The sequence below is a fragment of the Tympanuchus pallidicinctus genome, unplaced genomic scaffold (assembly GCF_026119805.1).
Source record: "Tympanuchus pallidicinctus isolate F22 unplaced genomic scaffold, pur_lepc_1.0 scaffold1, whole genome shotgun sequence".
NCBI classification, from domain to species: Eukaryota; Metazoa; Chordata; class Aves; order Galliformes; family Phasianidae; genus Tympanuchus; species Tympanuchus pallidicinctus.
The window spans coordinates 34231272-34252361 of record NW_026294618.1 but is presented as its reverse complement, the minus strand read 5'-3'; the positions used below and the strand labels follow the sequence as shown (position 1 = coordinate 34252361).

General features: G+C 40.5%; 1 protein-coding gene across 2 annotated transcripts in view; it reads right to left on the bottom strand.

Annotated features, from left to right (window-relative positions):
* Positions 1-4218: 4218 nt before the first annotated feature.
* ORC3 (origin recognition complex subunit 3) overlaps positions 4219-21090 on the bottom strand; it is a 38907-nt gene continuing 22035 nt past the window's right edge. The window contains exons 12-20 of one of the 2 annotated variants that reach the window (XM_052694177.1): positions 19970-20086; positions 19086-19165; positions 15099-15232; positions 12102-12184; positions 11505-11602; positions 10319-10460; positions 6664-6780; positions 5492-5571; positions 4219-4366 (exon numbers count right to left, since the gene is read on the bottom strand). In XM_052694177.1, coding sequence (XP_052550137.1) covers positions 4261-4366; positions 5492-5571; positions 6664-6780; positions 10319-10460; positions 11505-11602; positions 12102-12184; positions 15099-15232; positions 19086-19165; positions 19970-20086 — 957 coding nt within the window. In that variant the 3' untranslated portion in view covers positions 4219-4260. The remainder of the gene's footprint in view (positions 4367-5491; positions 5572-6663; positions 6781-10318; positions 10461-11504; positions 11603-12101; positions 12185-15098; positions 15233-19085; positions 19166-19969; positions 20087-21090) is intronic. The other variant, XM_052694187.1, reaches the window with a different exon arrangement.

Sequence of the window (21090 nt, the reverse complement as noted above, 5' to 3'; positions counted from 1 at the left end):
CTGTAGTTACGGAGGCATGTTTGTTATACAACTGCCAGTGCTGCTTTAAGCCACTGCCGCTGACTCAACAGCTGTGCTCATCTTCCTTCAGTTCTGAGTGACACATCAAAGGAGATGTGCTCACAGATAGAGCGGCTGCTTGCACCACAAGCTGCAACTACCCAGGTGCTGGGAGAGCTGGAGGTGTGCAATCTCTGTCTGCTGGTCCAGGAGTTTGTTCTTAGATACGCTCAGCTGTTTCCAAACTGCTGTATCAGGGGTGGCTGCCATTGTCTGTGCAGTTCTGAGTCACTGTAAATGACTGAAATGTTGTTGCTACATGGTGATTCCAGATCTCTGTGCTATGGGTACAAGTATTGCTCATCACATTACTTGGATTATGTTTCTGAGACTCGGGAGCTTTTTTGAAGTAATCTCTTGGTTAAAGTGTTCTCTGCATTCACTTACTGTCAGCCTCCGCTTAAGTGGAAGTCTGTATGCCTCCACTTCAAATTAATGGGGAAAAGTTTAGTTGAAATGTAATTGTAACTTCAGCTGGTAGATCTACACAGTCGTAGGGTTCTAGAAGAGCCATGTGAGTTGGCTTTTCATGATGGCTCTTCATGAATTTTATTTCCTTTAGTAGTGACATAGGTGCAGAATTATGCACAAAGCCGCAGTATCTGTTTTCTGCATGCTTTCCCAAAGTCTGTTTGACTCTATCTGACCTCTAAAAAGAATATTTTCTTCTTAACTGTATTTCAGTACGGTCGAGATAAGAACTCTGTTACTTTTGGGTCTTCCATTGCTGAATGTAATGACAGAACTGCTGGGGGCTGTCACTTCTGTTTTCTGCCTTGGGGTTCTCAGCCCCTCCTTACTCCTTCTCAGATCCCCACGTGTTCACCTTGTCCAGACAAGGAAAGCTCCCAGATGGACCACTGCAGAATTCCAGCAGCCATTGCACCTCCTTTATCACCTGTGTTCCAAGGGTCCTCATTCTGGCTTGATAGAAAACAGTACCTGCCTGAGAATTGGTGGTAGAATTAAAATAACAGCTGTTGTGATTGTGTCTCAGCTTATCTTAACTTTCAGGATATTAAGAGCCATTAGAAACAAGAAGTGATGTCATGCTAGCACCCAGTTATTCCTGTGCTGCCCCACGTTCATGCATAGTAAACAGCCTGCTGCAGATGAATGCCACGCGGGTGCCTGTGCATCACAGCTGCAGTATGCTTCATCTGCGCCTCTTTGGAAAATAAGGTTGCATTCTTTGAAGTCTTTTTTTTTACCTGCTGCTTGGATGGACTCCTTTCTGTAAGCTCAGTGATTGATAGCTGATGTGATGACTGTTGCACATCAGGCTTGCAATAGCTAGCATGCTCATCGGTGGGAAAATGGCTGGCTGCTTTTTTTCTATGGTTATGTGATGGAGTCTGGTGGTGCTTAAAGAACACATCTGCTTTGGCAGCTTTTCAGAGGTGTTGTGGAGGACTTAGAGATATATTAGAAAGGGGTAAGAGTAACTTTTTTTTTTCTTTCCTATTTCTATTTATCTGCAGTCCAAAAGCAAGGCAAATAGAGGGCAGTTCATTGCAGCTTTGCAGCGTTAAAGATCTTGGTTGACCTGTTTTTAAGATAGTGATGCTTAAAATCTTTCCAGGCAGACTTCGGTTACTGTAAAGTGAGAAAGCAGCATGTACATTGTGTGTTGATTTTTGTCTAGATAAGGAAGCACGTAATAAAGATTCTTCAGTGTTTTTCAAAGCTGAAAAGGAAGGGGATGCGTGCAGTCCTGTGCTGGTGCTTGGACCTGCTATGTGGTCTTACACAGCAGGACTGTTAGCGCAGTGTGGGCAGGAGCTGTGCTGTGAAGGCTCGCTCTGGGCATGAGCTGGTCATTGGGAATGATTTACCTGTGTGATTCCACAGCTGGTTTGTGCTCCCATTGTGGAGCATTGCTTGTGATTTTGCAGAGAAGTAATTCTCAGGTGAAATATGTGAGGATGAATGTTTGGCTTTAGCAGTGGTTTGTCCTGCCTTACTGTTGCAATAGGATCTTTCACTGTTTACCTTCTCAAGTTTCTTGTGTTTGACATCAGCAAGGAGGCTATCAGGGAACAGCAAAAACCTTCAAATGTTACAGCAGAGAAAAATAGTGAATTCTTCCAACAGTGAACGTTCAGGGTTGAGGTTTCTGCAGTACTGCTGAAAGCTGCGGGCACTGCATCCAGTACGTGTCAGCTACGGGGAGCAAGGGTGAGTTCTGAGTATTTACATGACATGGTAGTAAAAACATTGAGAGAAGACAAATGCATTCTACATGGGCACATCGTGTACTGTTACAGATTGCTTCCCTTTATTACTGAATATTTGAGCTCTTTAGGTCTGAAAGTGAGCTGTTGGGGCCCAGTCTTGTATTTGGCTACATTAGGTGGCAGGTTGCAGGCAGTGTGAGGTGCGCTTGGCTGTGCGTCCTGCTGAGCAGTCAGATGTTGGGCTGTTCTGCTGCTCACTTCCATTTTTCAAGTGTACTTGCAAGATAAATAGGTCAGGTTGAGAACACGGAATGCTTATATAGCATTCCACAACTACTGAAATTTCCTTTCTGTTGGAAATTTCACAAGTACAAACGCAACATAGCACAGCCGGTGCCACCAGCTTGGGCTCTTGAGTCGATTTGGTGGGAGAGAGGAAATTTCAGTTGCTCCATAAGATCCCAGAAGTTCTTGCTTTGAGTTTTTGTCGAGGTGTTTCCGACGTTGCAGGATTAGGCATCATAAAGGCTGATAACTCTTCTTGCTCAGCCTTGACACCATTCAGAACATAGTCCAGCAGGAAGCTTTAGTTGTGTCTCTGCAGTTATAAAGATGCAAAAATGTGTGGCTCCTGTTCTTTCTCAGGATACTTTAACATAACTTCTATCTGCTCCTGGGAAATAGCTGAAGTTCTAGGTTTTTGTGATAGGACTTACCCTGTTCTTGCACAGCTGTATTTTACTCATGTGATTCAAACTGCAGAGCTCTGCTATCATTCCCAACTGCTGTGTGAAGGCTGGAGTACAATGCAGCAAAGAGGAAAGCATCAGGATTCCAGTGACAGCTGAATGTCTGCACCCAGTGCAGCACTTACATACCTCTAACCAAAGGAAAGCAGAGGCAGTCAGCTGAGAGTCTGGAAGGTGTTCTTGGTGTTCTTGGTCTTTTGCAATAAGCTGAATAATTACCATTCAGCTTAGCACAGTCTAAATGTTTTTCTAACAGTGCAGCCCTTTGCTGGGTGATGAAGGCTGAGCTGAAGGCTCCAACCATACAGCTGAGCTGCTGCAGCCTGGGGACAGTCATGTTTACCACGCGTAGCAGACGTTCACCCTGTTCTGGAGGGAAAAGCAGCTTTTCCTTGTTTGGAAGGGTTTTTCCATGATTGGAAAATGGGACAATGACATCAGCATGAACTCATTTGCTGCCCAAATTTGAGTGAGTAAAGTTAAAGCTTGACATGTAAGACGCGTAGCATAGCTTGTGTGCGGCAAAGAAAAAAGGGGTCACTTGGGCAGTGCAGGGCTCAGCAGCCTGGCTTTCTCACTGCAGGGCCAAGTGCCTTCACGGGATCTGTCCCCAAGGCAGTTACTGGCTGAAGATGCCAGCAGTGCTTTAGTGCTCCTAGCCAATAGATGACACAAATTCCCCAACAGCAAATTAGCTAGTGCTGGTCAGCTTCACTGGAACAATGTACAGCTTGCTTCTCTTTGCAGAGAACAAACACCTGCATTGTCATAATTCCATCCCTTCCTCTTCTGATCAAGTTTTTCAAGGTGCTATGATGACTTCTGGTTTGAAGGACACGGAGCAGCTGCTGAGGGTGGGAGCTTGGTGTCTTTTTTTTACTAAATGTGTAGTTCAAGGATCTGGAATGCATTTTATAGTTATGATTCAATTACTATCTGATCATGAGCAAGTTAATGCTACTGCTTCATCGCTGCTGCAGCTGACACATCCAGTGTTCTCATTTTGGCTTGGTAGCCTGAATTATATCAGTATAGCGTTGACTATCTTACATCAAAGAACATTAAAACGAGTGCAACGCTGCAGTCTTGGATCATGAGCAGTACATTACAGTATGGAGGCAGATGTTTAAAAACAAAATGGTTACTGAAGTTACTCGGAACACAGCATTCAGTCATCTCCAACACTGACTCAGTTACACAAAGACTGGTTGAGTGGGAGCACAGCCATTGCACCAGGTTACAAAGAACAGCTTTATTAAGGTTGTGGTGGCACATTAACAGCCTCCCCAGGTCAGCCGTGCCACGTGATCCGTCTTCTGCTTGCTGGGCTTTATGAAGCCCAGGAGTTCCAGTTCAGAAACAGCTCGAATAAAACGAGCGCTGGACATGTCTGTAAAGGAAACTCTTCTTACGGCAGTAATTGACAGGGAAACCATTATGTTACAGAGGGAAAGACTTCTAAGTTACAGCATGCATACAGGACACAAAACATTGTACTGTGCGCTAGAAGTGTTGGAAATGAGGACAGCACGGCCAGCCTATGGAAGCACAAATATTCAACCAGTATTTCTTCTTGCCACCTGAATACAATGTGGTAACAAAGAGTTCCTTTACACGCTGCTAAGAAAAGCATAAAACCTATGATATTCATTCTCTCAGAAGAATGTCCCTTGACAAGAAAATAGGAAGATAAGTGATAGATTTTTTGGGGGGGTGGTTTCATAAAAGAGTATCAGCTTTTCTTTACTCACTATCCATTATATCCTTACTGCATCATGTCTGACACAGCTATATGACTGAGAGATAAACAGAACTTAGCTTTGTGTAAACTACCTGAAGGAAGGACAAGTGTAGCATTACAGCATATGTATGTTCTCCTTGTAGTTTGATCTGCTCTTCTGCAACTGTTCATCCCTGTGGCAGCACTACTTGCAGCCAGCACTTTTGGTTCTAATGCTCATTCTTCAGATATTCTGCAGGCTTTGCTTCAGAATCAGGACTAAGTAAGTGAGGAACAGAATGAATGTTTCATGTGAACTAAAATTCTCAGCTTCAAGGTACCAGAACTTAATGGTTTCTGCAGGGATAATCCTGTGTAAGCATTTCCTTTGCTACTGCTTCCATTTTCCTCCTCAGAACAACCTGCCATCTCTTCACCTCCCCTCCAGGGCACAGATCTCCTACCATCTTTTGCTCACTAATGCTCTCTCCCCCTAGGTGCACATGTACCAACACTCAGATGATTTAACTCAATAGAGTAGCTTCATCTTGTAAGGTCTGTAGCTTCCCTTTCAGATCCAAAATGCTCCTTCGGTCAAAAGCTGCTCTTACCTCACAGCCTCCAGCGCAGGTACCTCAGGTGATCCATTCCTCTGACATTTGCATTACCTTTAGACTGCCTAAATTAGTTGACTTGTTTTTTTCCTGCAGCTGCATTTCAAAAATCTTACACTAATCTTGTAAGCAGTTGAAAGCCAAATTTGAGACAGAAATGAGAAAGGATACTGTATAACATCATCCACCTGGTCTGAGGAAGCTGCATCTGCAGTTGGTCCCTCAGCTGCTGTCACCACAGTCGAGAAAGCCTAGAAAGGGAAAAGCAGCACAGAGCTAACCATCTCATCAACAGATGGAGCTTCATTTAAAAGAATGAGCTTTGAGCTAAGCGCAGTCACTTGGGAGGAATGAGATCTTGGAACAGTAGCTCCATGAGAATGTCATCTTCACAGCAATCCAAACAGCAAGCGAGGTTACGTGTTACCATCACAGAATTACAGAAGGAAAGAATGTCACCCTATGAACTCGGATGCTTACATTTCAAATTCTAGTTCCTGACCAGTTCTGAGTAAAAAAAATACAGAAAGCAAGACAGTTTAAACAATCTGGAAAGATTAACTTGGCTATAAAAGTCAGTGACGTGAGGAAGCTTGATAGGGAGCTGATGTCTGCATCCTCTTCAAATACCAAAACAAGGCAGCAGCAAATGAAGCACGTTCAGAACACGGAAAAGGAATGGCGTGGGCTTGTGGGTTGCAGGTGCCCACAAGATGTGGTTGCCAAACACTTGCAGTGCTCATGGAAACCAGTTGGACTTCCAGAATACAGAGAAACATTGGAAATAAGGTTGTAAGGGAGTAATAGAGAATATATAATTTATGCACGTTCTCTTTTTATATTTTCTGGTTTTGGTATGGAACAGGGTTTCGAGCTTGAAGCTTTGGTCTTCCCTCACATAAGCATTCTGCCCCCAGAGCACACACTTCAATGGCAGCACTTGCTCATTTCCATGAAAACATCCCAAAATACTTCAAGAGGGGAAAAGGTTGCTTTGTGAAGCATAACATCTCATCTGCACCAAACATAAAGGGAAGCAGAAGATTTTCTCACAGAGTAATAATGCTGGAAATGAAAGATTCATAGTAGGCAGAGGACCTGCCCGTAGCAGGGGGGCTGAAACTAGGTGATATTTATGGTCCTTTTCAACCCAGGCCATTCTGTGATTCTATGAAAACTCTCCAGGCCAGTGACCTGGAGACACCATACGTTCTTGCACAGGGGAAAACTGAGGCATTCACTGAGCTCAGGTGTCAAAAGAGGCACTAAACAAGAGCAGGTAAGCAGCAGAAAGGTAAATCAGCAGAATAGTGCAAGCAGGCACAGTTTGCACTGTTACATACCTCTAACCAATCCACGAGGTTAATCAATCTGCCACACTCCAAATGAAGCTTGTAGGCAATGCATATGTCAGGAGCTTTGTTAGAAATGCTTCCTCCATCACTCTTCAGTGCTTCACTCTGATGAAAACCAAAGATAGTGATTTTGGTCAGTTTTTAATCTTCAATGATCTCTAGTGCTGAATATAACATTATTTCAGGAAATGCACATGGTGGGTATTTTAACCAAATGTTTGCTGCTTATGTGTTCAGTGAGAAGTTGATGGTGCAAAGAAGAAAGAACAGAAAGCAGACACCATTAAACAAACCCCTCCCCCCCCCAGCTACTCCTTCATTCTCTATTTGAACACTTATCTGATCTGGCTTTTCTTATTTCTCTTTCTAGTTCTGTTCATGTACCTCAGAGACATGGCCTGCTCTGTGGATTCAGGGAGAGAAACGTGTCACTTTTTATCTCAGACTTTTACCATGTAGTAATTAAAAAGGTGTCACATCTCCCCCCACGCCCACTCCAGAAAGGAAAGAGAAAGTCATAACATAGATCGCACGGACTGAAAGAGCAAAATTGCTTTCCTCATCTCAGATCTTTATCTTTGAAATGTCACAGTCATTTCTCTCTGGCTTTAAACTCAAGACCTATAAAAGCAGAAGTCTGATGTCTCACAAACTGTTCTATATGTCAGGAAATCCAGGTCATCAGCACTGAACCATTTATGAGTAAAAGAGCCACTTGAGCTACAAGAAAAAGTCTGTGCATAGCTGCAGGATATTTCATCTCAGTTGGTAATTTTTGCTCAATTTTCAGTTTCACACACACTAAGAAGCCAACTCCCTCAATAAAACAATCACTGATCATTCCTTTCAGTTCCCAGAATTTTTTTGTTAAAATGCTTTTATACACTAATAAAACATGGCAGCGAATATGCCAGAGTTGGGAAGTCCATAAAGCCCTAGCAAGGATGCCTTCATAAATCAAAGCTTTTCAAGATAGGAAAGGCAGCTGGGCAAAAACCACAGCTTTGCTCAAGAACCTCCAGTTTACATTTTACACATCACAGTTCTGCAATTTTTGAGACTCAGATTGAGTATGGATTCCAACGCTTCTGAGGCATTTCACAATGACCAGAATAGCTAACAATTTCCAAGTTTATTTTATTTTACAGAGAACACAGAAGCCGCTGATGTTACCTAAGATGGCCTCCAAATAAATCCAACACTGCAGCTAAAACCTCAAAATGTGACGGTTTGGTGCCCTCGTCCCCAACACTGATGTGTCACCAAATGGCACAGCCAAGCTCCACTTCGGGACGACCTGAAGGCTCAGCAGTGCCCAGAGGGGCAGCTCTGCACCTCCTTTCCCCTCCTCTCCTCTCCCAACTCTGCCTTTCCACCACTCACCCCTCATGCTGACCCTGGCACTGTTGGACACTTTGCATTGATTTTCCAATACTACACAAATGATTCCCTGCCCGCTGTTAGGGCTTTTGTTTTGTTTTTAATACCAGCTTGATAGCTGGTAAAAACCCTAAGTGGCTTAGCAGAGCACCCAGCAAGCATTACAGCAGATCTGTGGGGAAGAAAGCCCCCGAGCTGTCCCTGTAGGGCACCACCAGAACAACAAGCAGGAATCCGCTCAAAGATGAGCAGCCAGCTGTGAACCCCGCTATGGAGCTCAGAGGTGCTGCTTCAGAAAGCAAAGACTATGGGATGGGAACAACCCAGCTCACTCCTGGGGCTTCTCACGTTGCTTGATCCTGCCCCAGGGGCCAGACAGAACATCCTCAGCCTTGCTCTGGATACAGCATTGTCACATTTCCTGAAGTGCAAATGCTTGTATCCCCTTTTCCTGTACAAGAGTTTAATTGCAACTCAAGGATTTTTGTTTTACAGTAGGGCTTCTTCCTTGAGATCAAGGTGAAAAATTGCCCTTTCCACACAAGGTCAAGAACAAAACTTCCAAGATCATCTAAACCCTAGAAACATCCAAAAATGACATTTTCTTGTGCTGATACAATTCTAAGCAGTGAGCTGCTGATACTCCAAGTTACAACTTGCTGCATTTTCAAGGGATCAATGAGAACAGAATGACACTTGGTTTTGTGCACATTTCTTCTCAGAATAAATCTGACCTCTGGTTCACATTGAGCGAAATAAATCACTGGAACTGGACTCCTGTAAGAAATGCATCACATCATTAATCATTTGCTGGTACTCCAGTGAAGCAGATCCTTTCCTGCCCTGGCCCTCTGGGAGGAACAGCTCTAAAGAACTTTGCTCTGGTCACATCCCAGGAAAGAACAAGCCATGTGGAAGTTGTGGATACGATTCAGACAAACAGTTCCCGTGACTCACACGGATTAAAATGCTGGGCAAGGTACTTGGTGAATACTGCTGCTACTAGAAACTATACCAAAACTTTCACCGTTTCCTCAAACGTCAAAATGTGTTTGTTAAGTATGTTAAAGTATGTCAAAGAGTGATAAAGTATGTCAAAGAGTGAAGTGCAGGATGACAGAGGACTTTACGTCCTATCAATTCATCAAAAAGAATACTTATTAAACACATCAGTAACCAGATTTTGCTAGCTCTCCTAATCATTACATGTTTCCTGAAACCATTACTGATGTTTATATTCAAGGTCTCTTCTATGGCAAGCCCACTCAGTTCCATCCTCACATAAAAGGTCTTCAGGTGATTTTAGTAAAACTCTGCACACAGCAAAACTGACAACTTTTTTTCAAAGAGAAGCACAGTGCCAACAAACCCAAACCAAACTGTGCTGTAGATTTAAAAGACTGATCACTTTCTTTCTGGTTTCTGATAATTAAGTGTTGACTTCAACTCAAGTAACAAATAAGCACCCGGATACAGATAAAACCAGTGTCCTCTTCAACTTTTTAAGAGGAACGTTAGGACGTGAGGATAACTCTGTGTATCATCTCTAATCAAGGATAAAACAAGTAAATAAACATCTACTCCTTCTCCAAATCCTGTGCTGTTTCTTCCTTTATGTGAATTTCCTTCCATCACGTGAATTCGATGTAAGAAAGAAGAGGGAAAAGGGCTTTTTTTTCTTCTCTAGTTAAAGGTCAGCTTAACTAACAGAATCCATAACAATCCTTTTCTTGGGCTCAGACAGGATATCGATTCACAGCAGATATTAAAGTAAACGTCAAACAAAACAGACTCAATTAAATCCCCTTTCTAATTTTCATCACATCTACTGTAAATTTCCTCACTGCACTGAGCAGAGCCTGTGCCTTACAGCCCGTCTGCAAGTCTACGCAGTGAGGACTGTGACCAACCCTGCAAAAGACGTCCCTGGAAAAAGCCATAGACACTATTTTTCCCCCCATGGACGCCGTCCTCCCATTCATAGCAACTATAAAAGAGAAGATCATCACTAGAACAGGCTTTGGAAAACAGCTTTCCCATATAAAACTCTTTCCATAATCTGCTCCTTTATTTCAGCCAGAAAGATTCCCCAGCTCGTAGCAAAGTTCCCAGTTGCTTATCATTGCTGACGTGCTGGCCCACTACAAAACAGCTGGGCGTGTGCCAAACTACATGAAACAGCAAAACTAAGTCTTTAACATCATCCTCGTGTACAGTCTTGAGAAACTATTCCAGCACTGCAAACAACCCCCTTGTTTCTTACCTTCAGGTAGGAGTATGGGTTATTCAAAGCTGTGTGCAGTGCAATCCTCGGGGCAGCATTCAGGTGCTCGCGGAGAACACTGGCTGTGTTGAAATACACGATCTCATGCAGAGTCTTGTGGTCTGCTGGAACAAGGTAACGTCTGAAAAAATAACGAGGCACGGGGCGAAGGGGTGAGATATGAGCTTTACCTTAAGGGAGGACAGAACTCTGCTGCAGTTGGAGACTGCAATAATGTATTACGACCAATATCGACACATCTCACAAAACAAGATGAACGGGGCCAAAATGAATTTCAAAGCAAAGAAGTCAATGATTATCAACTCTACATCATATAATCGAAGAATCACCAAGGTTGGAAAAGACCTCTAAGATCCTCCAGTCCAACCATCCCCCCACCACCAATACTTCCTGGCTATGCCATGTCCCTCAGTACAACATCTAAAGATTTCTTGATCAAATGGATTTAGTCTAATGGATTTAATTTAGAATTCCAGCTGGGCCAGAGATAAATTCAAAACTAAGGGCATAAATGCTATCACCAGTCATGTAACTCCACTCCACAGATCTTACTTATCCGTCTTGAGGCATCCCCATGAGTCTTTGCTCAACTCTACTTTCAAAAATGAAGCCTTTTTTCTTTTTTCTTGGCTCAGTCATACTTCTGTTAGCTTCTCTATTCCCACCCATGCCACCACACTCTCAGCCCGCAACTTCCCTTTGCTAAAGCTGTACAGTAATAAGGCCTTCATCTCTTAACCCACACACCCCCGGTCTTCCAAATTTCCTTCTACCTTACTGCCTCCAAGATTCTATTTGCTACGCCTTCCTTGCTAAACAGTTCCCAAAATGGCATCTATGCAGTTTCATGAACAGAACAGATCAGCAAAGATTAGAATGAAAACTCTTGGCTAAATTTTTATCATGTACACCCAGTCCTCCCCTCAACTTTATTCTCCAAAATAAGTTTCTCAGTTCACGTGCCAATTACTTCTACTAATCTACTGAAAATAAATGGTTGTAAGAGTACTCGTGAAAGAAACATGAGGGGGGAAAAAAAAGCTTCATACCACAGGGACCAAGAGACAATTTTGACAAGCCTTATTCCCATGCTAACTTGTTAGCAGAATTTCTCTTCTAGCATCTAGTGCAAACCAACGCAGAAATATCACACAGGAAAGCTCACCTTACAAGACTGTCTATGTAGTCAACAACTTCAAAACGAAGCGTTTCAAACTTGGTCAGTTTCTTAGACCGCCTTGATTCCTTCAACTCCAACAAAGTCTTTAAAAAAAAGCAGTGCATAAAACTACATGGGAGGTAGTTACTCTCTGGAGAACACAATCTACATGTTGAACATGTATAATTAATTTTTGCTGGCATGTCTTCATCGATGATGTTAAGAAATGTGATCAAGCAGTTACATTTATTTAGGCCAGTGTATCCAGTTCTCAAACTGGTAGGAGTTACGAAAATTCTTCAGGCTTCAGAAGCTTGAAGAAATGTGGGTTAGGCAGAAGCATAATTTACAAGTCAAATACAAAGAAATCTCTTAATTTACATGTTAAGATCCTAGTTAATGACAGATATTTTCTATCATTTTCTACACATCAGGTAGGCCTGACACACACAGTTGGTATTATTACTTCATTTTTCAGAAGAATTACTTATACACAACCTTTACTCAGAGCTCCAGCAAGCAGGAAAGACATAACCATGGACAAATACACCTAAAGAAGCATTCAGTTAAAGAACTAGTGAGTAAAGTCAATGCAGGCCTAACCTTCTGGAGATTATAAAGATTTGTCTTCTTCTGGAGCTCCTTTTGGGGCGATACGGACTCATCTCGTTCTTGGTAAGCTTCTGCTACAGGAACAAAACTCATGTTTATTATGTGGGGGTAAACTCTTCCTCCATGCCTATATTAACCTCCCAAGCAATTTGAGAAGCATTCAGAGTTACCGGTTTACAGACCTACAGACCTAACACAGGCAGCTTTTGAGTCTGGCCCTTGTAAGAAATTGTTAAAAAGGAGTCAGCAGTGCAGCTTGTCCAACAGTTATTAAGCAAAGCAATGCATCCCTGAGAAAAGATCCAGCACAAGCCTTGCACATCACTTGAAATCCACTTAGGTCATTTTGGGTCATAATCTCAGCATTTGTAAACTGGACAGATTAGTGCAAGATAGTATCGATGCTTAATGAACGTTCAGGAAGTCGTACACTGCATTTCTTTTCCTTTACATTTGCAACAAATACCAAATAAGAAATCAGTCCACCCACTAAATGTAAAAACAGCAACCAGAGTAGCAAACTGAAAGCCTGCTCATGTATTTCGCTATCCAGATCTATTTTCATCTTAATTTATAAGCACATTTCATTTTCATAGTCATATACTTCATTGATCAATCCCATCATTAATTAGGGTTTTTTTTATGTTGAAAACAAACAAGCAAAACCTCTGACAGAACAATCAAGGCCACACTGAACAATAAAGGTGATGCCCTAATCATAATGTAACTGGCCTTCTTGCCTCATGGACAAAATGTTACCAAGATGGAGATTTTACCTACAGGTCAGAATTAAAGCTCCCATCAGCAATAACAATCATCGTATACAAATCTTGCTGATGATGTACATAGAATGAATTGGTATTTTCTACTGCCCTGCAGAAAGGTGTCAACAAAATCATCAGTGCAGTTTCCCTCAGGAAACAAAAATTATCTTCTACAGTTGGTGCTTTGAAACACACCAGGACTGCAGGACTGCAGACTGCTGTCTACTTTCAATGTTACAGAATACCAATTCAATAAACATCTCGCAGTGCTGATTGTAGCAATTCTTAGTTCTTGAGGAAAAAAAAAGCTGGCTAACTGTCTAAAACTAACTAATGACTTCAATTTTTATTGAAAGCTATTAAAATGTTCTGGTCCACGATAAGAACTAACTGTACTCTAAAGAATCAATCATTAAAATGCACATTTAAAAGGAACCTCATCTTTTCTTCCTCCGGTTCAATGTTAACAGCACGTGTAGGCACATGCATGCATTTCTCAATACATTTCTTTCTTGTCAAAAGGTTAGAAAAGAAAAAAAAAAAAAAGTGATGTTATCAGCCCCATTACAAAAATTGCTATCAGAGCAATTCCAAAGCCAAAAGGCTTTTAAAAGACCCCCTTACCAATGAATGGCAAAAAATGTATTATCTTGGAATTTTGGGATAAATAGAATTTTATCTGATGTTTCTACTTTTAATTAATCCTTCTGTCAAAATAGATCCAACATAAAGGTATTTTCTTTCCCCAAGATTCAAGTTTTGATTTCTTCTAATTCATTAGGCAGTCTTGGAAAGAACAACAAGAAACAACAACAAGAAAACCATTTGGAACCATTTGGGACCATGCTTTCACTGGGGCTTTGAGGGAGATCCAGATACATAACATTTTTTGGCAGAAAAGTTCAGCTAAAGATCAGCATGACCACAGAAACGTACAGAAAGTCACCTAACTCAGCAACCTACTACTCATTTAAGGCTTATTTTAATTTCCCCCTCTCACTTCATAGCTTAAATCCTCTTTGAAAGCAAACTGAGATAATTCATGGACTCGTTAGACCTTCCTTGTTTTAAAAACTTCTTCAAATCATCATCTGAAATAAATACTGACTTTTCATCTCACAGCTCCGTGTGTTGCTGTGTTCTCATTTGTTCCATCTTGTCCTTCCTTATCCCCCCCCAAGGTAAAAATCCAACTATTTGATTGAATACTTCTGGAGATTTTACATTTTGAAGTGCTTTAATTTTAATTTTCCAGACTAGACCAACCATTAGGTTGTCCAACCTCGGTCAGGATCTTCAGTGCCAGCATCCTCAGGGAACACACATTTACTTTTAGAGCAGTCCCCTTGTTCCTGTACCGCAGCCCTGACATTGCTGCATCTTTCCACAATTACATGGTACAGACAAAAAAAAAAAAAACCAACAATTTTTCTTCTAAACAAGCCAAGCTTGGCCTACTTGTCCAAACAGAGTGCTGCAGCTCCAACTGAGAATGACCTCCATTTAGGACACATACAAGAGATGAGACGGTAGCTGCTTTATATTCAAAAGAGAAACAGGAGCGAGCACTTCTTTACAGTTCAAAGAAAAGAACCACATTCCAATTCCAGACAAATGCTGGAACACATCAGTTCCTGTTTCTGATGGAATATGGCACTTTTTGTGAACTTGTCTCTGAAAGATGGAAAACTGCTGTTCATTTGCATTCCTTGTTTCCATAATGTCCCCCTACTGTGAGTAACCAGCTAAAAGGGGCAAGAAAAGTTACAGTATGTCAACAGGGCCATGACAACCAACACTGGTCTAGTTCTCATGTGAATCCAACTGAAGGTTACTGCAATAACTTTATATACATTTGGACTGAATACCAAGTCAGAAGGAAATCTGCCTCTGTTTATCTTTCAAAAACTGTTTCATTAAATATTTTTAGTTAATTGCAACATCTGGTAAAATGCTCAGAATACACATGACAGATTTAGTGAGTAATGTTTGCTGATCTGTCCAATTTCTTATCTTACATCACAATTCTGCCTTAGAAAAGCATGAACCGCAAACCAATAAAGCATATAAACATGTCCTAATTGTGTCTTGTATTCAAAAAACAATCTTGAAATATCTGACAACTGGATGCAATGAGAGAATATGACCAGGAAAATACCATTTGTCCAATTATAGAACAGTTTCACTTTAATCTGCAAGGGAACGTATGACGATGCACACCCACCTTCTAGTTTCTGAAACTGGGTCAAGAACTCCTTCAGCTTCTCTACTATCTCATCAAACTCCCTTCCAGGAGATGACACAAGAATTTCCACACACTTTTGAAGCATGGTTAGCAAATCAGACTTGTTCAACATTCTAAAAGACACAATTATGGACACAGAATGATGAAACACCTTTCAATGTTCTTCACAGAAAAAAAAAAAAAAGGTTAAAAATAAGTAGAAAAAAATCCTTTTAAAAGAGAAAACCTCCATAAAAACAAGTTTTTTTCCTTTTTTGACATTAAGGGATATCAAACAAATGCAAAGAAACATACAAAATTGCTTTTGGACAGATGTACTTACCATTTTTCTACAGGACTGATGAGGAAACTTCTTTCTAATACTCTACACAAAAAACCTTCAGTGGATATATAGTTATAAGTTTTGAGAATCTGTAACTTTTCAAACTATGAACCCCATTACAAAAATATAGTAGGGTTTAAAACTGATTCCAGAGAAGATGGCATATTATGAAATCAGAATGTCTTAGTTTTAGCTGGGACAGGGCAATATCCATTTACCATGCAAGGAGTAGATTGCTCTCTGTGATTCAAAACGAGTTCTCAAACTAAACTGGAATTACTGCTTTCTGTATTTAATTGGTACCACCCAACCACTCCTAGAATCACAGAATCGTTTAGGTTGAAAGGGACCTCTTGAAGTCATCTAGTCCAAGTTCCAGCCTAGCATTTACTTAGTTTTATTTATATATTAGGGCATTTTACAAATGTCACCCAGCACTTCCCAGTTTCACAATCTTCATTCAAAAGATAATAAAGCAAGTCCTTGCAAATATCCATAAACGAGCTCCAGAATTAAGTCACCTCATCCAGCCAGTACCTTTACACATGCATGGCTCTTTTTTCATGTGGTGCAATTGCCAAACACCACGGTTCTGAACAATCACACATTTGTAATAGTGACTGTTTCTGAGAGCTCTACTCAGCCTATTCGTGTGGTTTTGCTTCTTCTTTATGAAGTACAAAACAAAGATGATAAGGGATTCCAGAAGACAGAAAAGATGTGGATACATGGAAAAAGGATGTTAACAAGCCCACAAAATGGTGGCCATCAGTGTGTCAGGCAGTGAGCCTCCGTGTCATTTAGCTAAACATTGTCTAAGAAGGATTTAAGGAGGCATTCCAAAGAGGCTGGGGTAGCTTTGTCAATGTCTGGAAAGGCAAATGGAATGCAAACTCGAGTTTCTGATTAGCACTTGATGTTCACCTGATTTGTGGTTATGGAGTTTTGCGAGGCAATGGTTGCTTTTACAGACATTCATTCTGTACAGAAAACCAGCAGGAGCTAACAACAGGAAGGCGACCTTGACCACACAAAGGGTACAAAACATTTACTGTTTTGCAGAGAATAATGGATGAACAAGGTGGCCTTGCTCCAGGCATGAGAAAACACTGCAATAGTTAAAGATGTAAAACGACAAGAGGATGACAAGATGTATAGATACGCAGATGGAAAATATGTTCTTTTCCATTCATTTATATTAGTATTTTTTTTTCCAATATGTAAGTTTTAGAAGTATCCCAGACATGAGAACCTAGAGAAGAACTTGTTTACAAAGATAATAAGGCTAGGAGGCCCAAACAGCAGGCAAAAGTATTGTTACTGCACACTGGGAAACATTAAAGGATCTTTCCCAGCCTTTTGGACCTGAGACTTCTGCAAGGTATTCCAGGGATCAGAAAATCTCACATCATCCAGATACATCCAATAAATATCTCTTATTACTCAGACATGTATATGTCATATGTCCTATGAAAGAAAAAGCAAGCCAGCATGAAACCCATAGAAACACCTTCAAAATACTGAAAGGAGGACTGCCTGAAGAACTGATAAGACAGGTAAACAACAGAGAAATATAAAATGGCCGGACTGCGATAAGCAGCATCTGACCAATGACATCAGCAGTCAGCAGCCAAAAACACAGTACAGCATCCAGACAGATAGAAGACTTAAAACTTTTTGCCACCTAAATTTTGACCAGAAGCCCAAGCCAGTTTGCTCTCAATAATCCGTGCAGAGAGACTCCTACATCTCTCGATTCTCTCTCTTCTTACTGGACCGATTTCCTGCTAAACTTCACATTCACTCCCTCTCTTCTCTAATTTTAATTTCTTTAATACAAGGGAAAAAAAAAAAAAAGAGACAACTCCAGAAAATGTTGAAAAAGAAGAATGGAAGGGTGAGAGCGAGGAATATCAATAAGTGATACAGCCCCTAGGAGAGCAGAGAGATTAGAGAAGTGAATAAATTCTACAGTGAAGCAAAGGGGGAAAAAAAAGGAAGACTCAGTGGAAGGGCAAAGATCACATTTTGCCACTTCATTCTGAAACACAGCAGCAAGATCCCATGCAGAAATATCAGAGACAGTAAATATTTGTTAAGAGGGACAAGGGAAATAAAGAAAAAGCTGGAAAAAACAAAAAAATAAATCCCAGTCAGACTTTCAAATGTTACAAGGAACTCACATTGAAGAAGTTAGAAAAAATGATGGAATTTCTGGATATAAACAAAAAAATAAATCAAACTAAAAAAAAAAAAAACAACAACAACAAAAAACACCCATAATCTATGAAAGCAATAACCCTACTGATATTTTTATTCTACTCTGATCAGTGTTGTTTCTACCAGAAATTCCATGTAGTGGTTGCCAGGGTTAGAGAAAAAAAACAAGAGAGAGATGAACAGAAAAAGAACAAAGAGGGAATAAGCCAGAATCTGATGGCAGCATCAACCAGAAAGCAAATGAATTCAGAGTGGAGGAAAGCAAATTAGACATAGGAGGAAAAATAGGAGAGGTAAAAATGGCCAAGAGTCACTAGATATTAAGAACAGACAGAACAGAAAAGCACAGTGACACATCTGTGACAAAGGGCAGATAAGCGATCGAGCGCCGTCAAGATTCAAGAGAGTCAGAAAAGAATTAAGAAATGACTGCAGACATGACAACTCAAGCAAGCAATCCTTCCAATGGGATGAGGGTAAAAATACAGCAAAGTGGTGCTGTGGGAAAATGCAGTGTGGTAGGGGGACAGTATGGAGAGAATGTTTCTTATGCATGTGAGCCCAGTGATCCTCCAGCCTCCACAGAGCTGGCCTTCCTATTCAACTTCCTTGTCAAGACATCAAACCACACAATGGCAGAGGCTCTCAACATGGAATTTGCAGTAACAGTGTTGTATCAGCTCCTTGAGCAACAGAAATGATGTTTGAATGAATGCAGGTATCAGGAAACAGTTAAACAGTTACTTGACAGGAGAAAGTTTAGAAGTCTGTGTTGCAGCGTGGCGATTTAAAGGTTTTCCATTATGGAAATCACCTTACATGAATTTTCAATTTTAAACACTGATAGACAAGACAAACACAGCTCTCCTGAAGCTCAGTAACAAACAGCACAACCCCTGTACAAACTCAAAGAGAAGTTTATGGAATTTAAAAAAGAAAAAAAAAGCAGCAAAATAAGAAATAAAGGCCACAGCTGCCATTTGGAACAGATTCTGATTTTTCTGATTATTTCAGAATGGATCACAGTTTAGGCCAACTAAAACTAATAACTTGGTTGACCCACAGTTAATAAAAAAGTTTTCAAAAATGCACCATAACAACACGTTCATTGAAAGAATACTGAAAGAATATCTAACAATGATACAGCTGATGTTCTCATTTACATAAATACTTCTCAATGTCTCCAGCATATTTACACTGGGCATAAGAAATATTAGATTCTGGCTGAGTTTCATAGGAAACAGTAGGAATACAAAATGAAGAACGCAGTCAACTGTACTTGCAGACAATCCTACAAGCTGCAGATCTTCAACACAGGTAGCATGCTCAGCTTTAAGTTCCAAAAGAACAGACAACTGATATTGTACATGTGTACAGTGGTATTAAACAGAATAAAAAAGGGATAAAAAGGATTAAAAAGTCACCTTGCTAACTGAAGTGATGACTCATACTCTTCCGTCTCCCACACTCGGTTTTCCAAACATGCACAGTGCAGTTCCCTGATCTGTTATGCAGAAAGTGAGGAAAGAATAAATTGCTTTTACAAGCTAAGCACTGAAGAACTCTTACAACAAGCTTTTTAAAGTAACATGTAATTCCTTTAGAGTTTCTTACTCAAATACACAGAATGACCGCGGCGTAAATCAAGAGTTCAGTATCTTATACAACCAGCTGAAGGTAACTGCACAGATCAGCGCAGAGGGACTAACTAAACAACTCTTAAATCTCAAATACTGGGACTCCTCAATTTTGTTAGGGATGGACTCTAAAAACATGTAGCAGATTGAGAACAGATAAACATACATGCACAGAATATATTGTTCTTTTAGTGGAAGAAGAAATTGCTTACTGTGAGAATCACTGACATTAGAGCAATATGGCTCTATAGAGCAATTATCACTGTTCCCTTACTATCATTTTATTTTACACAGAAAATTGCTATAACTCACTACTCAGATTCCCAAAATGAGACTATTAGACTCTTGTAGGTGGTAGAAGAGTATACACTGCTTGCACTTCATACAGAGAATTTGAGGTGTGGGAAAAATCAACTTGCCAATTCACTTGCTGATCTGTACATTTGCCTCCTTCTACAAACACGTTCCTGCTGACTGACGAGCTATCATCCCTGCCAGCAAAGAAACCACATGCTGTTCCTCTCTTCCCATGGCAAGAAAGCATCTGTCTCCGTTGGAGAAGCAAGGGGCAAAACAGCAGAACAGTAAATAAAAAGAATAAATACTAATTCAGATGTCCTGCTGGGAAACGACAAAAGATGTTTGATTGAAACAGAATAAGAGTACTTCACCTGCTTGCCCAAAGGATACTTTGGAAGAGAAGATGTGAAAACATGAAGACATCTCAGAATGGGAAAATAATTTTCATGGTAAACATTCAAGTCCTCTAGCAGCTTCCGCACTGCTTCCTACAGTGACAGGATCATGAAACAATTAGGAGTCATTCTGCCATTAGTTTGTTTAAAATCTTCACAAAGTTCTTAAAATGACTCTGAGGTTTTGATGCTCTGGTGTGCTGTGACTTCAATCCCCAATTTTCACTTAAGACCACTACGTAAAAATGATTTATTTTAATAGTTCACTGCAATCACACTGCATTTTAACCCTTTTTCTTCCATCTCACTGGAGAGCTGCTATTGATTAGCAAAAGCATCATTTTCAAGAACATTTAACTGCTGTGGTATCCCCTAAAACCAAGACAATACATGCAATAGGTACTGAGAAATTACACAGCTATGTTTATTCAAGTCTTTATTAATTGCTTTATTTTTTATCACAAGCGCTCTTAAAACTCTCTCTTGCATTATGGGTGGCTCCTGCTCTTATTACAGAGATAAACATTAAAGGATCAGATCACAGAAAAGTATTCTAGAGCTGCTGCTTCTATGTGCTTTTAATTCAACTTGTTTATTTATGGATTCAGATTTTCAGAAACAGGAAAAAGCAAGCAAACAAAAAAACCACGTATCAGGAAAAAGAAATTAGGAACTGCTGCTACTGAATTTGCCAGTTTGCACCTCATCATCACTGGCTTCCCATGGAAGAATGTGTAATGCTTCTGGAAAATCCCACTAGAAATCTCTGCTGGTATATTTAAGCATTTTAGGCTCACTACAATAAAGTTCACTAATGAGAAGTTTACTTCTCTCCCCTGACTGCAATTAAAGATCAAAGGAGAATAACAGAATTTTCTACATTTTTACTGCCCTTTCAATCAGCTCTGAGAGAGCTACCCTAAACAGAAAAAATAATAAATAATTGAAACAAAACTAACCACTGAAGTTCTCTAAAGTTATGCTAAAGAGTATCAAAGATTAAAAACAAAAATGAATCCTTCTCCACAGGCAATACAAGGCAAACTAATATGTGGAAGATACAAGTATCATACTGCAGGCTGAAATCAACAAAGACT